General features: G+C 39.7%; 3 protein-coding genes across 4 annotated transcripts in view; 2 read left to right on the top strand and 1 right to left on the bottom strand.

The window, feature by feature from the left end:
* The window catches only part of nf1a (neurofibromin 1a), a 143,178-nt gene that overhangs the window by 28,130 nt on the left and 97,025 nt on the right, over nucleotides 1-18,023 (bottom strand). The gene's annotated exons all lie outside the window — the stretch shown is intronic.
* LOC120736403 (protein EVI2B) lies at nucleotides 754-6,783 on the top strand. Its single transcript, XM_040036454.1, has 2 exons — nucleotides 754-997; nucleotides 1,372-6,783. The coding sequence occupies exon 2, from the start codon at nucleotides 1,406-1,408 to the stop codon at nucleotides 2,642-2,644; it is 1,239 nt and encodes a 412-aa protein (XP_039892388.1). The 5' UTR covers nucleotides 754-997; nucleotides 1,372-1,405; the 3' UTR covers nucleotides 2,645-6,783.
* On the top strand, nucleotides 10,666-15,501 carry omgb (oligodendrocyte myelin glycoprotein b). 2 transcript variants are annotated; one of them, XM_040036463.1, is made up of 3 exons: nucleotides 10,666-11,042; nucleotides 12,936-13,148; nucleotides 14,277-15,501. In XM_040036463.1, exons 2-3 carry the CDS (start codon nucleotides 12,946-12,948, stop codon nucleotides 15,256-15,258), a joined length of 1,185 nt encoding a protein of 394 aa, XP_039892397.1. In that variant the 5' UTR covers nucleotides 10,666-11,042; nucleotides 12,936-12,945; the 3' UTR covers nucleotides 15,259-15,501. The 2 variants fall into 2 exon arrangements, with proteins under 2 accessions (XP_039892397.1, XP_039892396.1); XM_040036462.1 differs by lacking the exon at nucleotides 10,666-11,042 and having other exon boundaries at nucleotides 12,784-13,148.

Below are 18,023 nucleotides of genomic sequence, written 5' to 3' on the forward strand. Positions count from 1 at the left end.
CTGAGATGTTTTCTATGCGCCACAGTGGAGGGGGTGCCATAATGGTCTGGGGTGCTTTTTCCTTCAGTGGAACAATTGAGCTTCGGGAAGTGCAGGGGCGTCAAACGGCTGCTGGCTATGTCCTATGTGCACGTGCGTCCTAAACCTTTGATCAGCTGTCAAACAGCCTGTTTCAGTTTAAGTGTTGTTTTCAATAAATTGCATGCTCAAAAAATGTTCTGTCTCAGTCCCATTTCTTGCACATTACATGCTCTACTTGGAATCGTGTTAAGATCCAGCCATGCAAAAATATGATTTTTTTGCCATTCTTCAAGTGAAGTGGTCTTAAACTTTTGATCAGGACTGTATATGCCCTCCTTATGCAGTCAAAATATCTCTGACCTGTCAGGGCATGGGAAAGTGATCTCTGTTTGTATGTTTGTTTGTGTATCGCAGATCCTGTAGATTTTGTGGTTGAGAATGCAGTATGATAACAAGGTGAGTTTACCTTTCATAGGCATCAATGGTGTGGCTTATAAATGTCCTTACCTTACTCAAACTATGTCCTAAAAAAGACATGAGCTGCTACCATGCTGCTATTTCAGTTATGATATGTTACTGTTCTAGACATTTAAACTTAAAGAATGCCTTTTCCTTCTTAAAACCAAAGAGCACTCATGAAAATTTAAAATTCACGCTTTTTAAAAGTCAATCTTTAGAATTTTACAGATTAATTCAGCATTGTTTCAGCAAACATTTTTAACACAAGACTTGGTTGTAAAACATGAACTACTATATTTAACATAGGACACTGAGAATGATTTCACATGTCACGCTTCCTGTAAGTGGTGCAAGAATCAGTCTCGAAATTTCAGCAGCGACAAACTGTCCAACCCCCAAGATCTTACTTCCTTAGAGACAGCAACTCTGCCAGACAGCAACAGCAATATTCAGCTTTTAATACACCCTGGAAGGACACAACCAACAGCTTGGAGTGTTCACCTGTGTACAGACACTGGTATGTAAATCTAAATTACTAGATTACTGATACAGTTTTGGGTCCAACTCACAGCTTGACAACTTTAAATTGATGATTATGTGAAATTGAGACATATCTATATCTATACACACACACACACCTAAAAACTAAATGTTATGTGTAAAATGTTATTAAACAACAGAGGATACATAAATGTAAATTAGATGAAAATGGTAAAAGCAGTGTTTGAAACTGGTAAATTGCGTACCCTTCAAACCTATGGTGGATTACGAGCATTTTGAGGAACTTACCATTTCCTAAAACATATTATATTGCATATCACTAAACGTTCTTTATTCAAATGATACTACTTCAGACTACGTGCTCTGACAAAATAATTTCCTCTGTTCTAGCTTCAGAGACACAGTAGCCATTCTGAGGACAGCAATGACCACAGATTTTACAAGCCTCACGTTCATATGGCTGCTGCCACTGGCAGCAAGCAATGCAGTGACATCAAGCAATGCAGTGACATCTAATCAAAGTGAAGTCTTCAGCTCTGTGGTAACTGTAGAATCATTCTCTCACAATGAGCTGACAACACATACTCAGGCATACTCAGAGAAAATACCTGCCACGAAAGACGCACAACGAAGAAGTCAAACAATGCCCTCGAATACGATCCTACCTAATACTAAGACAGCACCAGCTCCTACCAGTTCTGCATCGCCTCACTTAAACAGTACTTCCATGGAATCCTTAACAGAAATACAATCTACAGTCATCAAATCTTCGATGACAGATCTAACTGGCACCCCAGCAACACCTACAAGTGTAACTCCAGTGATAATCAACTCAACCCAAAGCCAGAAGACATTAAGCACACACGTTAGGAGGCACACAAACCCCTATCCACCTACATTTTCACCGAAGTCTACAAAACTCATCTCAACTACTAACACATTTACCACACCTGAAGAAGACAAGTCTGAAAGCATGAGTCCAGCTACAGGTGATGATGTGAAACATTCCACAGGCTTATACAAAACTTCAACATCCATCAACAATATCAGAAAAAGGAAAATACAAGAACCTTCAGAAACAAAGAAAACTAACCATGGTAAAGTAGTGGCCGGACTAATCGGTGGATCCCTGTTAGTGATGATGGTAGGATTCCTGATCATCTTTATTAAGAAACGGAAGCTTCAGAAGCAGCAGGTATCAACTACAGACTGGGCGGGTCCTTCGCCATTTCTAGAGGGTGGAGCTAGCAATGGCCAGGTAACAATGAGGCCACCTAACCGAATTTCTGTAGCCAGCTTTCTACCTGCAAGACTGTCCAAAAGATTGTCCTTGCTTCCGGAAACAGATGAGGAGTTAGAAGACATGACTCAAGTTACTACATTTGGAGATAAAAACCAGGGGACCACATTTGGCCAAACAGTCGATGGAAATGATGGACCAGAAAGCAATGGGACTAATGCAGTTTTTCCTGAAATGAAAACCACAGTAGACATCGCAGAGACTGCTGAAAACTGTGTTTCGGCTGTCTCTTTGCAAACTAACAACCCTGTGTCCACAAATAATTCAATCCTCCATCAAGACCTTTCTGCAAATCAGTCAAATCAATCTGAAGTCATGGAAAATATGTCTGAACAAATGAACAATGCCCTTATGGAACCTTAAGCGAACTTGATCTCTAAACAAATCCAGCAATTGTAGGGTACCAGTTATAACACCCTTCATTGGTTTCCTGGTAGCAGCAAAGGTAACTACAAAAACAGGAAACCATGTTGTTAGTGCATTCGGAAATAATTGAGATTGTGTGATGTTAACCATGATTTCTACAGCAAAACCTGAAGAACAACATAGTAAGGTTGATTAATTGTAGTTTTCTGTGTTAGTAAGAGTAGGAATATGCAAAATAATAATCATACGCTACATGTAGGGGCATTTTCTTGCTGCTAACAGATAATAACATTGCACAGCAAGCAGTTTTATTTACACTGTGTCATGTAACAGTGTGAATAAATACCATACCATGATGTGAACAGGAAGCTTCCTTTTTAACATTCATGTGAATAAGATCTGTCTCATTTCAAATATCATTCAGTTCGTTTGGCCACATCAAAAGCAAGCTCTGGTACATACATGCCTATCTTAATAATATCCGTTTTGCACAATATGGCATATGCAATAGAAAAGAAAGAAAACTAAATATCCCCCAATACAATTTCCTGTACTTACAATTGCATGTAAAAATCTGGAGGTGCGCTATGGCTTTAGTTTCGTTTAAATGACATTCAGAACCTTTCTGCAAACGTTACTTTTTATCTTTAATTCCAAAAACAATTAAGCTTATGTAAACCTCAGAAGCACGTTTCTCAGGCAGCCTTTTATAATTTAGTTCAACATTAGTAACAGTGGAGCTTGTACAACTAATATAATGCAAATAAATTGTTTTAGCTCTCTGCTCAATTTGCAGAGAATTAAATTATTTCAAAAGAAATAATTGAAAAAATTTTCAATAACCTTTTAAAATTTCTTAATTAAAATAATGTTCCATTGTTCACCATTGGGTTGTTTCTTTACAATCACATTTGTGAAAGACAAACAAAAACCCCCTCATTACTCTAATTTTCCATTTCTGTTTCTCACTTACATAGCGTGGCGTTTTTAGTCAGCAATGGACCTAGCTGTGCAACCGCATTTAGTTTAATATGGCAATACTGATCATCATTTAAGTTGATTAGAATGCTAGGTATTAAAAAATATTAAGAGAAAACAATTTTATGTTTAACAATTATCCATTTGATAATTATCCAATACTTTTTGAGTTAATGAATTAAATTGCATAAAACCACAAAGCTTTCAAAGACTAATCATTGATCGTTGTCTTTACAAGTTTTACTTCTCTGGCGTGGTAGTATAAGTATAGGTGCCACCATCATAAAACAGAAACTCAGACGTGACCTGAAGTATCTGTGTGATGGCCATAATAAGAGCTGTACCAATTCTCCAAATAGTAAGGGAAGGAGGGTAAATTCTTCCTTTATTGGTTCCTTTAGCATAGTGTACACTGGACCATCCTTTAAGAAAAGGGAGGAGAAAACACCACTCCATAATTCACTGAGATGGCCCATCTGACCATTCATGACAAAACACAATATAATTTAAAAAAAAGTTGCTCAGCTCTGGTAAATGTTATCTGTGAGTGCCTTTCCCCATTTTCATTGAATATCCTCCTGATATAGTTTTTAACAACAGTTCATTAAATTCACAGCTGAAATAAGAACCTCACACTGCTGCAATAAAAACTACTTCTGATTGAACTGTAGCCTTGCACGAAGAACACAGAATGCTATATAAGCTCAAGATCTGTATTAATTAATAATAGTACTTAAGGTTCTGTGCAACTGGTGCTAATTAGTAAAGTCCTTTGTTATATTGCAGTCTTTAGTATAATTTTACTCCAGAATAGTCTGCTGGAATAAGTGATAGATAGCACTGCCTTAACAGGCAGGATAAAATTAGTTACCTAGTATCACAACAGTAAAATATAACAAATAAGATGAATTTAATTTTAGATGCTATGGGACAGATTTACTAAGTGAGACAAATTACTGTGATGTCGCAATTGCTGGGGGATCTATTAAGAATGTGCTTTATTTTTTATAAAAAGATGCAGTTAACTGCAGTAAAAACCAGCCTTGTGCCAAGAGCAGCGCAAATTAGTGGCTCAAATTTCCAGTTTAAGCTCAGGTTTCACACAAGTGTTTCTCTCTGAAAACAGCGTGGCAATTTGGATAAATGTGAGGAAGCTGAAAGAGAATCAATATCCTTTTGATTTAAGAAAATAAGTCTTTCTATGCAAGTGCTTTCTATCTAACATTCACACGCAATCATACTCCAACTGATGCATCGGAGAGCAACGGGGGTGTTAGTATCTTGCGAAAGGATATTTGGCATGCAAACTGTAGGGATGGAACCCCTAACCTTCAGATTAGCAGATGACCTGCCCTATTACCTGAGCTAAGATGTACAGAGAACACAAAACATTATTTACCATCAGATTATGAGTCATCTTGTGTTACTGTGTCATGTGCATGAATGCATGCATTGCAGTTTTAATAGCACATTGCAACATTCAGGCATAAATCTAACACACTAACACCTATTTCTTACACATTCAGCAGAGAAAAGTTGCTTGGTGTGTGTGCGCAAAGTTCATTTCTGCTTTTTCATGAAAACAGTGTAACCGAGGAGCAATAGGTGGGGCTCACAGTCTGATGGACGGACCAGTGGAAACTCTGCATGCAGATTATCTTGCCATATTTAATCTACATGTTTATTAGCCTTGGAATTATAAAACTGATGATAATTCTAGTCATGATGCTTTTACTAGCCTGTAAATGCATAGTGGCTTAATTTTAATCAGCAAAGTCCACAGGTCTACACAATTTTTAAAAACAGGGATTTGCTTTGCTTTTGCTTTGAAAAGAAAATGCAAACCATGATGCAAAGTGGTTTATGTATACTCATCATAGATACTCATCACAGATATGAATGTAAAGGTAATTTGGGGCTTTTAATGTTTCCTTTGAACTGTTCTTTCTAGTGTGATATGATTGTACAGAACACAGCTTTAAGAACTTTATAAAAAACATTATGTGTGCAGGGTTTGATTTATTTAGAATTTTCTAAAACACAGGATCATAAAACAAACACTTTTGTTTGCTAGTTGTGGTATTTCATGTGTCGTATACTAAATCAAGTGTGCTGAGTCCAAATCTGTAGTCGGATTTTGTCTAGGATGTCAGGTTCTGAAGTTATACACAGTATCATTGGCTATTCATACAGACGGAAAAGGAAACTGATTTTATAGTCGTTATATGGGCACTGTACATAACTAAATTTTGATTTAAAACTGTGAGAGATTACAAAAACTTGTACACTTTAACAAACGTGTAAATAGATAGTTCACTTGAGTGTTTATGGAATGTACATACACTGTTAAAAAGTGCTGTAGGCACTTGCTTTTGCGCTTGTGAGTCTCTGCTGTTGACCGCTGCAGAAGCCAGCAGTAATTGCCCATCATTATGGGGTTGAAGTGGCCTTGATATCTTTTCTCCATGCTGGCAATATCTTGGTGGAATTGTTCTCCATGTTCATCACTCACACCACCCAAATTTGGAGTGAAAAACCCCCCCCCGCTATAAATGCATTTTGAGTCGCATTCAGCAGCAGAGTTGCTGATATGCTGCTAACATGTTGCTTACAAGTTCAACGTAGTTTTCAGCCTGATGGTTGTCAAGAAAGTTGTGCACAACTAGCACAGATGCATCCCAAGCGGCGAATTCATGTTCAGTTTGGATCTGAATGTGTCATCACGCATCATTTAGCGGATTTCAGGACCAACAAAAATTTCTACTTTTAGCTTGGCATCAGTTTTGGTTTTTCCAAACCTATCCTTCAGATACTGGAAGCCATTTCCATTACGATCCATTGCCAAGACAAAGTTTTTCATTAGGCCTAGTTTAATGTGAAGTGGCGGAAAGTACACTTTTAGTGGATCAACTAGTGATGCATGTAGCACATTGTATCGGCCAACAGTTTTTTGTTTTTTTTTTCTTTCCGACAACATAGTATTTTTTTCTATTGCATAAAATATTTTATTCTATTGTATATAGCATCTTATTCTTAATATCTTATCCTATTCTATTGTTATTCTTAATTTTTGCTACTGTAACTTTGCACTGTCCACTTTCTGCTGTGACACAACAGATTTTCCACATGTGGAACTAATAAAGGTTTATCTCATCTAACTCTGGGTGGCTACTGCTTCACTTTGTAATGATTGCTATCATCACGAATGTTCCATAGGCACAGAAAGCACATGTGTTCTGTGTACCCCAACTGTAGACCCAACAGCAGTGCCACAACCTTCAGGTCATCACAATTATTCAAGTTGATCAGCTTCAAAATGAGTTCCATTGACTCGTATGTCTCTTTCATTCCCACAAGCAAGTAATCCTCATAGCATCAAAAGTAGACATACAAGCTCAAATGAATTCATACGCTAACATAAACCTTCTTGTTAGTGACCGCGATTGATGAACTGGCAGTTTCTTTTTTCCAGCATAAAAGGCTTTGTTTGACCGCACTGACTGGCTAGACCAATACTCAGAAGAATGATAAAGTCCAAGCAACTCAGTGAAGATCTAAGAAGGAGAACTGAAGATTTACAAAAACTGGGAGGAACTCTTCCCATGAGTTGGACATAGAAACAAATTTGCGATCCCGTTCTCTCAGTCAATACCCAAAGCTCTTGACTATAGGTGAGGGTAGGGATGTAGGATCAACCGGTAAATTGGGAGATTCGCTTTTATCATAACAGGATGTCTGCATCACTGCAGCTCCAGCCCAAATCCATCTGTCAATCTCTTACTCCATTCTCTTCCACTTAAGGCAGCAACTCATCCCTGACCCAGAGTGAGCACTTGGACCCTTTGCCGCCTGACGACCATGGACTCAGATTCTAATTTCTGCTGCCTCAAAATCAATAATCTAACAGAACCACATCATCTTCAAACAGCACCCCACTTAGTGACTCCAAGAAGACTGGGTACTCTGAACAGCCACCAGTGAGAACCCAAACACACTGGCAGCAAGCCAATACCCTGCCAGCTCAAAGAAACCATTAAAAAGGTGTGTTTGACGACAACTGTAACCCTTACCAAAGAAATACTGGCCAATCATAGGCCTACAAACACTAAAATGGTGCATAGACTGACATCAGAAAAGGTGGTAAAGGCACACACCTTTGATGTTGCAAGATAAGTTCTTAGTTTTTCTTGCGTGCACTTAACAGCAGAAAAATAGGTTCGGAACAACTTGCAAGAAGTTTTTCGAAAGTTCATTTTTTAGTGACCTAAAACACACCTTGTTGTTAAAAAGCCAATAGAAAGCTGTTTAAAAAGCAAACAAATCTGTATTTGTGGACATGGACTACAAAGCAGCAATAAATGTATTTACACGTGTGTGTGTGTGTGTGTGTGTGTGTGTGTGTGTGTATGTATATATATATATATATATATAAAAAAGTATTTAGTCAGCCACCGATTGTGCAAGTTCCCCCACCTAAAATGATGACAGAGGTCAGTAATTTGCACCAGAGGTACACTTCAACTGTGAGAGACAGAATGTGAAAAAAAAATCCATGAATCCACATGGTAGGATTTGTAAAGAATTTATTCGTAAATCAGGGTGGAAAATAAGTATTTGGTCACCTCAAACAAGGAAAATCTCTGGCTCTCACAGACCTGTAACGTCTTCTGTAAGAAGCTTTTCTGTCCCCCACTCGTTACCTGTATGAATGGCACCTGTTTGAACTCATCATCTGTATAAAAGACACCTGTCCACAGCCTCAAACGGTCAGACTCCAAACTCCGCCATGGCCAAGACCAAAGAGCTTTCGAAGGACACCAGGAAAAGTATTGTAGACCTGCACCAGACTGGGAAGAGTGAATCTACAATAGGCAAACAGCTTGGTGTGAAAAATTCAACTGTGGGAGCAATCATCAGAAAATGGAAGACATACAAGACCACTGATAATCTCCCTCGATCTGGGGCTCCACGCAAGATCTCATCCCGTGGGGTCAAAATGATCATGAGAACGGTGAGCAAAGATCCCAGAACCACACGGGGGGACCTGGTGAATGACCTGCAGAGAGCTGGGACCAAAGTAACAAAGGTCACCATCAGTAACACACTACAACGGCAGGGAATCAAATCCCGCAGTGCCAGACGTGTTCCGCTGCTGAAGCCAGTGCATGTCCAGGCCCGTCTGAAGTTTGCCAGAGAGCACATGGATGATACAGCAGAGGATTGGGAGAATGTCATGTGGTCAGATGAAACCAAAGTAGAACTTTTTGGTATAAACTCAACTCGTCGTGTTTGGAGGAAGAAGAATACTGAGTTGCATCCCAAGAACACCATACCTACTGTGAAGCATGGGGGTGGAAACATCATGCTATGGGGCTGTTTTTCTGCCAAGGGGACAGGACGACTGATCCGTGTTAAGGACAGAATGAATGGGGCCATGTATCGTGAGATTTTGAGCCAAAACCTCCTTCCATCAGTGAGAACTTTGAAGATGAAACGAGGCTGGGTCTTCCAACATGACAATGATCCAAAACACACCGCCCGGGCAACAAAGGAGTGGCTCCGTAAGAAGCATTTGAAAGTCCTGGAGTGGCCTAGCCAGTCTCCAGACCTCAACCCCATAGAAAATCTGTGGCGGGAGTTGAAAGTCCGTGTTGCTCGGCGACAGCCCCAAAACATCACTGCTCTCGAGAAGATCTGCATGGAGGAATGGGCCAAAATACCAGCTACTGTGTGTGCAAACCTGGTAAAGACCTATAGTAAACGTTTGACCTCTGTTATTGCCAACAAAGGTTATGTTACAAAGTATTGAGTTGTATTTTTGTTATTGACCAAATACTTATTTTCCACCCTAATTTACGCATAAATTCTTTACAAATCCTACCATGTGGATTCATGGATTTTTTTTTCACATTCTGTCTCTCACAGTTGAAGTGTACCTCTGGTGCAAATTACTGACCTCTGTCATCATTTTAAGTGGGGGAACTTGCACAATCGGTGGCTGACTAAATACTTTTTTGCCCCACTGTATATACACACACACACACGCACACACACACACACACACACACACACACACACACACACACACACACACATATATATATATATTTATTTATTAGGGGTGCAACGATACTCGTATCGATATTGAACCGTTCGATACAGTGCTTTCGGTTCGGTACGCATATGTATCGAACAGTACAAAATTTTATCAACTTTTCTTCTGACGATGCTGTCTGTGTTGAGAGCTCAGTGGATCTGCGTTCGACTACTCCGCCTAGGCTGCACTGTCGAGTGCAGAGCCACTGAGCGCAGCGCAAGCTAGCAAGACAGAAGCTAAGCTCGTTGCAACATGGCAACTGCCTCAACGCTACCCGAAATTGAACCTCCCCCACCCTCATTCAGATCTGGCGTTTGGAACTATTTTGGTTTTCATGTGACGTATGACCCTGAAGGTAAGCGCGTCATGGACTAAAGTAAAACAGTATGTCGGATGTCCCACGCAATGCTCAATTGGTGGGAACTAGTGCGTTAGCGCAGTTAGCTTGTTAACGTATTGACACCGTCCAGCCCCACGCACGGGGCGATCCGCGGTAACTCGTTAACGGAGATTTGCCGCGTTATGGCATTAATGTCATTTTAACGAGATTAACGCTGACAGCACTAGTGGGAACACAACGAATATGACTGCACATTCACGCTGACATCATCCTAGTGCAAAGACAAGTGGAAGCAGACAAAAACAAAAAGCACGCATGCTACAAACTTTACCCGAGTCATTTAGACAGCCGTTAGCACATGATTCTCCTCATGGGGACCTGATATGTTTAATATGCTGCTGAGAATATAGCCCAGAAGAAGCGTATAGTATAGCTTTTATTTTGGAAAGAGACATTTCTCTGTAATAAACCCTCTTTTCCAAAGATGAGCGATTCCTCGATCAGATAGATTAGATTTATTTTTTTATTACTTTGTTGTTTCAGCAACATTACATTTAAAAACTGTACTTTTGAGTTAAAATATATATTTCTAATTTTAATAAATGACAAATTAAAAAGGCATGAACATTTTTTTGTATTGAAAAAATATCGAACCGTGACACGGTATATATATGCACACACAAACACACACACACGTCGAGTTATTGCTTGCTTCATCAGCAGTAGGCTTGGCTTGCTGCTGCAATTCTCTCTCCTCCCTAACCTGGAGCTCCAGCTGCATCAGGAGCCTGCAGAGCAGTAAACAGGACACAGCACCAGCGACAGAAGGTAGTATTGTATACTGCCACACAACAACCAGAAACAGGAATCTGAGACTCTTGAGCAGCAAAGAGAGGCACAAAGAAAGGACACAACAAGAGCTTGAGGAGGAAACGAGAAGAAAAAAGGAAAGATGATAAACAGACACTAGAAAGCATAAGGTGAGTGATTTTAAAAGGGGAGATCCACATGCACATGATGGCTGCAGTAAATTAATGTAATGTAGTGCTGGCTCATGATAAAGCTAGTCTGTGCTCTGTCGCTATGCAGATTTTTTTCTTTTTACTATTCCATGGAGGCATTGACAAAGTCACATTATAGTACTTAAATATAGAAGCTAGCAACGTAAAGCAGAGTCATAGCAGTGGCAACTGCTATCATCAAGCACATAAAGCGACAGCTTGAAGAAATTTCCAGAATATATTTATCATATTCAGTGCTTGTGATCGAGTAGTCTTTAGATCAGAATATGAACTGCAGTTGTGGAAACACAGTTTATTGGCTTGAATGAACTGAATGTCACTGCAGCATTCTGAGCGCATGTCCTACTGGCACATCTTCAAGCTGGTTGCTACTTAAAACCACCCTACTTCAGTATGGCAACAGTACTGAGAAGAGAGTCTGATGAGTTTAAGTGGTGAATTCACAATGCACGTGCCATTTCTGCAGTCATTCACTTACTAACTAACAAATAGCATTAAATGTAACTAATTTTCTTAAACACCATCAATGATATTACATAACAATAATGTTACTGACTTAGCTCAATGACTGTTTTGGTCAGAAGAGCAGTCTGAATTGACAAGACATTAAAATTGATCTCTGAAGGCAAGATTAAAGGCTGCTAAGGACTCAATTTGAAGATAAAATGCCAAAATGCTGAAAATGTTAACTGGTGGGCCACAGTTAAAAGTTCTCAAAGACAAGACCAAAGAGTCACATTTAGGAATCCAATATATGATGGAGGGTCACTCAGTAAAAATGCACTTTAGGTTTGTGTTTTTAATATTTTTAATGAAATTATGGTTTCTATTGATATTTATAGTTTTGTCACATAGAACTGTGACTAATATAGTATACAGTTAAAATGGATCTTCTCTAATGAGCTATGTACAATGATCTATGATTACAACCATCAAACACCTCTGAGCTACAGTGAAACTTGGTGTCATTCTGCTATATTATTGTATCATATGCACTGTAGATGCTGTTGCTACATTCGGACATTAGCTCAAGTATTGCATCACAATCATATTCATGATTATTTTGGTCAATACTCAAGTTAAAATCTTTTAGGACAATTATTCACTTGCCTTTGACATATAATGCATTCGACCCCCCCAAAAGATTTTCTAACTGAAATACCTACACAATCAACAAAAGACTGATGGTGATTAAGCACCGTGTTCTCCATAAACATGGGATGCGACTGCAGCCCAGCCCTGTCACAAGCATACAAAAAATAATACTGTTAGATCAACTTGATTCATGTATACCTACTTCCTATCACATCAGAAGTACATAAAGTTACATGGACTGGTTCTCATATATTGCTTTTCTACTGTACCTGAGTAGTCAAAGCGCTTTATACAACTTGCCTCATTCACACAATAATAAAAGCATTGTATGCTTTTCCTACAACAGCTCTTGCTTTCTAACGGTTATACCTGTTCATAGTCCAGTGGATGCATAGAAGAGCAACTTGGAGTTATGTATATGTGGCACGCAGACGGGAGCAGGGATCAAACCACCCACCTTCAGATTAGTAGACATCCTGCCCTACCTCCTGAGCTATAGTAACTGCACTTAAAAAAAAAATCACTTAAAATATATTCTGTCAGTACACTTGCCAAAGATATCTGGACTACGTCAGCAAAAAAAAATCTAATTTCAGTAAATAATCTGACATTTACGTCAGATTCTTACAGAGAAATATAGAATATTTGAAACAATGGAAGTATTCATTTAAAGTTTAAATATTACGAAATTTCATGTACTAGAACTAGCCAGCTTGATATCTAACCTACTACTTTAAAAACTTGTCTCACTTCTAGAGCTCTAAGCATGCCTGTATGCTCTGCATCTGTGCTCTACCTACTCCTATTGCTGCTGTGTGGGCTGCTGGGAGGCTGGGTGCTGTCCATCTGCCCTGCTGCCTGCTCCTGCAGTGGAGGCCATCGAGTTGTGGACTGCTCTTCACGAGGCCTGACCAAGTTACCGCCTGGTCTGCAGCATAACATTCGCTTTCTCAACCTTTCTTTTAACAGGTAAGCTCCTGCACCTCTCAAATGCTCCACTTTTAGACATTATATTACATGACTCACTTTTAGATACATGTGCATGTAACAGGTAACAGAATAAGTAGCATATGGTTAAGCAGAAATTTACTTAACTAGAGGATCTGACTGTTAAAATATATGGCTGTCCCAGATAAGCGTCCTGAACTTGTAAATTAATAATAATAGATTTTTACATACACACTTGCAAGTAAAAGCCTTTAAGGAACTTCTAAAAATGAACTTGGAACTAATAGCAACTGTTCATAACAGAATAAGAATAACGTGATTGTTGATTGAGCTCATATATCTGACATCACTCATCTGCTACTTATATGAGATGAAAAAAACTGATATCCGTTTTTTTGTTCCATAAAGATTTTGTAAAGTGGGTGATCAAAATTATTCAGAATGGCTTCTAATGGATTTAGTATGCATCTTTCCACCATCTCCCCCAGTATGGCTCAAATTACAGCAATTACAGCTTACACTAGTAGGTCCAGTCTTCATGCATCCTTGTTTCTGACACTGGCTTCCCAGTAGAAGTGTGCAGCATAGAACAGTTAGTGCCACAGACTGAAAGAACATCTGCAGCAATTTACTGCAGATTTCAAGAGATCTTGGTTTCCTTAAAAAAAAAAAAAGAGAGAGAGATGGCTCCTGTATTCAGGACCAGTTTAGTTTGTTGTATAGGTGTAAACCTAGATATTTATATTTTGTTACCATCTCTATGTCCAAGCCACAAACTTTCACAGGCTGGAAAGGAGGCCTGTATCTTTGGTAATCTACTATCTTTTCCTTTGTCTTAAAGGTGTTCAATATGAACACAATATGAGTAGTTTTTTTTAACTCCAGATGATCAAGGCTTTTACAAGATCCCAATATTCAGACTCCTGTCATACTTCTGTGCTTATAATCATGCTATATGGTATCAACTGATATTTATTAAGCGCTTCTCTAATCCTTCTAAGCACTCAGAGTGTTTTTACACTAGCAAACATTCATGCTTTAGCTTTTTTAGCCATTTGATTATTCATCAATCCAATTAGCAATATTACCATTCTATTACAATTATGATGGTGATAAATATGGCGATTAAATATGACATTCTTTTGGCAGCTTGCACGGTGTGGACAACCAGCTCAGCCACTATGCCCATCTGCGCACCCTGGATCTGTCCTACAACCGCCTGGAGAGTCTCCCCCCTGCCCTGCCACGGTCTCTGTGGGACATTCGAGCAGCAGGGAACCATCTACGCTCTCTAGACAAAAATGACACAGCCTACCACTGGAACCTGAAAGTACTGGATCTATCAGATAATGAGCTAGAGAGAGTGGTCTTTATCAATAACACACTGTTGAGTCTACAGTCTCTTAACCTCAGTCATAACAGGTTTTGGACAGTGCCCACAAACATGCCACACAATCTGGAGATCATTGACTTGTCACATAACTATCTGTTGCAGATCCTGCCCGGATCGTTGGATCGACTGCCCCGACTGGCCCAGTTTTATTTGCATGCTAACCGCTTCACCTGGCTGTCTGAGGGAATCTTTGATGACCTAATAGGACTGGAGATCATTACTCTTGGGGATAATCCCTGGGCTTGTGAAGAAGAAGAACACATAACAAAGCTCCTTAGATGGTCAGAGAAAACCCGTGCAACCGTTTTGGGGTGCCCCTGTTATACAAGACCCATCTGTGGGCAATCCCATTTACCAGTAACCGGAAGGGAAAGGCACTCAGCTCGGTTTACGGAGCCACCACTCTGGGTTAACAACAGAAGTGAAGGGCTGGATGTTCAATTGCCCCCAAGGACTGTAGTGAACACACCTAACTATCAGGCGAAGTCTCCACTTGTTGACAGTGGAATGTATCAGGGCAAAGCAGGTATGAATGAATCTGGGGATTACATCTGGACATCTTCAACAAGTATGGATAGTTTTTCTTCACACACAAGCACAACAGAACATCCAAGGTCTTTAACCAATAAGCCTAAACTAACTCGTTTATATAATGAAGGCTGCAAACTGGACATCAAAACTCAACAAACAGTCATTCTGTCTGTTATAGTCATGACAACTGCACTCACCACCATCTAAACTACAATACACATAGTGTAACAGTTATTAGAATCTTGTGGACACTAAATCTATAAGTAATTTCCTGTATGTAGCAGTTCCATTTTCATTTGCCGTATAAAAACTGTTGCAACTGTTGTTATCATCATGACAATATCTCTTAAAATCCTGTACACAAAGAAAAATGTCAGAGGTAAACATTTAGATTATTGCTTGAACACATGCTGCTGGGTTCATTTATTAGTTGATTCCTAATCAATGCTATTGTGCTGTTTTGGTCCTACCAAGGCATTTAGAACAGTGCTGTTCTAAATACAAAATGCTTTCCAATTTACCAGTTAAAGACTAGCAATAGGACAGTGTGTAATACACACACGTGAGCATGTTCTCCTCCCGTTCCACTATGGGGACTGCCCAACTGCCTGCAGAGAGTCTGTTGTCAGACGGAAGCAGTGTTTAAAGCATGTGAGCCAATCTGTGAGACAGTTTTGCTCATGTTGTTGCTGTTGGTGAGTCAGCCAGCCGCAAAGGAGAGTGAAGCTATAACATATAAAGAGCTCAAGTGAGATCGAGTGTTAAACATAGTGAAAAGTGTGCACTACGGCAACTGTGCGTTTCATGCTGTATTTTTTAATTTCTGAAGTTTTTTTCCCCCCAGTTCTTCTGTTCCGAGTGAACTCGACTATCGCTATTGCTTCCTTCTCTATTCCAGGCCACTGGTCAACCAATCAACTTTCAGCAGTCGCATCTGCATGGGAGGACTGCATGGGAGTGTGTCTTGGGTGGGTGAAAACCCCTCTTCACCCCTGTGCCAGACTGAAAAATGTATGCGAATGAAGACATTTGCAGGACTGCAAATTCCACTTGTGAAACTGAAAGAGGAACGCAAACAGGAATTTGAGTCTCAAACAACACTTTACCAAGAGAAACCTACAAGTTGTATCGCAAACATTATTTAATTGTGAGCAGCAACAACTTCTCAAGTACAAAATACCTAACTTTCATGTTTGCACTGTGTGTAAAATGTGATGGACAACCTTGTGACCCGTATAAAGTTTGGATGATGTGTCTGCGATAAAGTATGGCTGAGCAGGAAGGCTCCAAAGTGGCCTGGCTTGGTGCTCTTTTTCAGATGCTCTTCCATTCAAATGAATGGGAAAAATTTGTTGAGAATGTTGCAAAAACTATGTGACGAATAGCTACCAAAAACGGTTTACATTGGCATCCTCAAAAGAGTGACCTTTATCCTTTAGATGCAGATGTACATTTGAGTCTTGTCCGGTCGAGGTGGCTCTTCTATGTTGTGCCATACGTTTATGAAGTGGCTGTTGGGTTTGTCGAATGTAGAGGTCTGTTGTTTAGTTTGTCTTTGGGACAAACCAGTTTTTGTCAGAGTGTGCGTCAGTTTCTTTGATAAACTGGCTACATAAGGGATGCCATTTTTGTTCTGTTTGTCATTCTGTTTCTCCCTATTTGGTGTCTGACCTTGTTTACTGTGCATCTTTGCTGATTTGATTAAAGCCCATGTTGGGATAAAAACATGTTTTCAGAGCTTTCTTTACATGTGTGTGTTCCTTTTCTTTCCCTTCTGCCTTAGAGGGAACATTTTCTGACCAATATTGCTGGATCACTTCTAGTTCCAGAGGGTGGTTGGAGTCAAAGAGTAGGTACCAGGCTGTGTGTGGGCTTCCGGTAAACTTCAATGTTGAGGTGTCTAGTCTTCTCAATGTCCAGGATGCCAATGTTCACATTGTGGACAAAGAGGACAGATGGTTTGAAAGAGGAGTGAAAGAAGCCATCTATGTCCACTGTGAACGACCATCCTTGAACAGAGGGGGTTGCTTATCACACCACCTGGTCTGCCACTTATAATCCAGTTTTGAGATCCCTTCCCAGATGCTTTAACGCCCACTCACGTCTTGTGTCAGTTGATCTCAATAAGTCGCATGATAGGGTGAGGCAAGGTCTCACAATGGTTTTTACCCAAAACCTCTGATGATAATGATCCACACCCTTTTTCACACTTTGGCTCATGCGATGAAGCACATGATCAACAGTGCTCAACAACTCTAACTCCCACCAGGGCTCAAAATCTGGGACTCTCCACCATGTGATGTAACAAGTAGTATAACAAATTACTTTTTCAGAGGAGTAATTAAGTAACTTACTGCATTACTTTGAAAAAAGTGTTCTGTATGTGTAACACTGACTTTTTAAAATAACGACTCAACACTGATCACAACAAAGAGGGAAAATACCCCAACAAACATGCACAAACATTTGACCCACAGCATGCAATTAATCTGCCAGTGACAACCGATAAGGAATCAAAAAAATAAGTGATATCAATAATGGAATCGAAATTCCTAAATCCTTCATTAATCCCATCTCTGGGTGTTATTACACAAAGAGAGAGAGGAGATTCCAACCATTCAACAAATGATATTCAAATGAGCAAGGGTGTGAGTACCCCTGTGTCTGTCATGTCTTTGAGAGAAGCGGTTTGTAAAAAATGGCTTATAAAAATGGAAACTGCCGTTTCTAAATGAAGGTGTTTATTATTCGGGGAAACAAATCCAAACATAGATGGCCCTGTGTGCAAAGGTGATCCCTCCCCTGCCCCATTATAACATAAATTAACTTTGGAAAGCTGAGTTCAATTTCTCTAGTCACACCTAGCCCTGATTATTGATACACTTCAATCAAGAAATTTAAATAGGACCTGCCTGACAAAGTGGAGTAGACCAAAAAGATCCTCAAAAGCCATACATCATGTCACGAGCCAA

Source organism: Simochromis diagramma, unplaced genomic scaffold, assembly GCF_900408965.1.
Source record: "Simochromis diagramma unplaced genomic scaffold, fSimDia1.1 OVJJ01000324.1, whole genome shotgun sequence".
NCBI lineage: Eukaryota > Metazoa > Chordata > Actinopteri > Cichliformes > Cichlidae > Simochromis > Simochromis diagramma.

What these genes read in the sequence shown, in the direction of transcription:
- LOC120736403 (XM_040036454.1), top strand. Translation starts at nt 1,406, where the DNA reads ATGACCACAGATTTTACAAGCCTCACGTTCATATGGCTGCTGCCACTG.
- omgb (XM_040036463.1), top strand. Translation starts at nt 12,946, where the DNA reads ATGCCTGTATGCTCTGCATCTGTGCTCTACCTACTCCTATTGCTGCTG. An exon ending in CTCAACCTTTCTTTTAACAG is followed by an intron (nt 13,149 to 14,276) that starts GTAAGCTCCTGC and finishes TTCTTTTGGCAG; the next exon opens with CTTGCACGGTGTGGACAACC.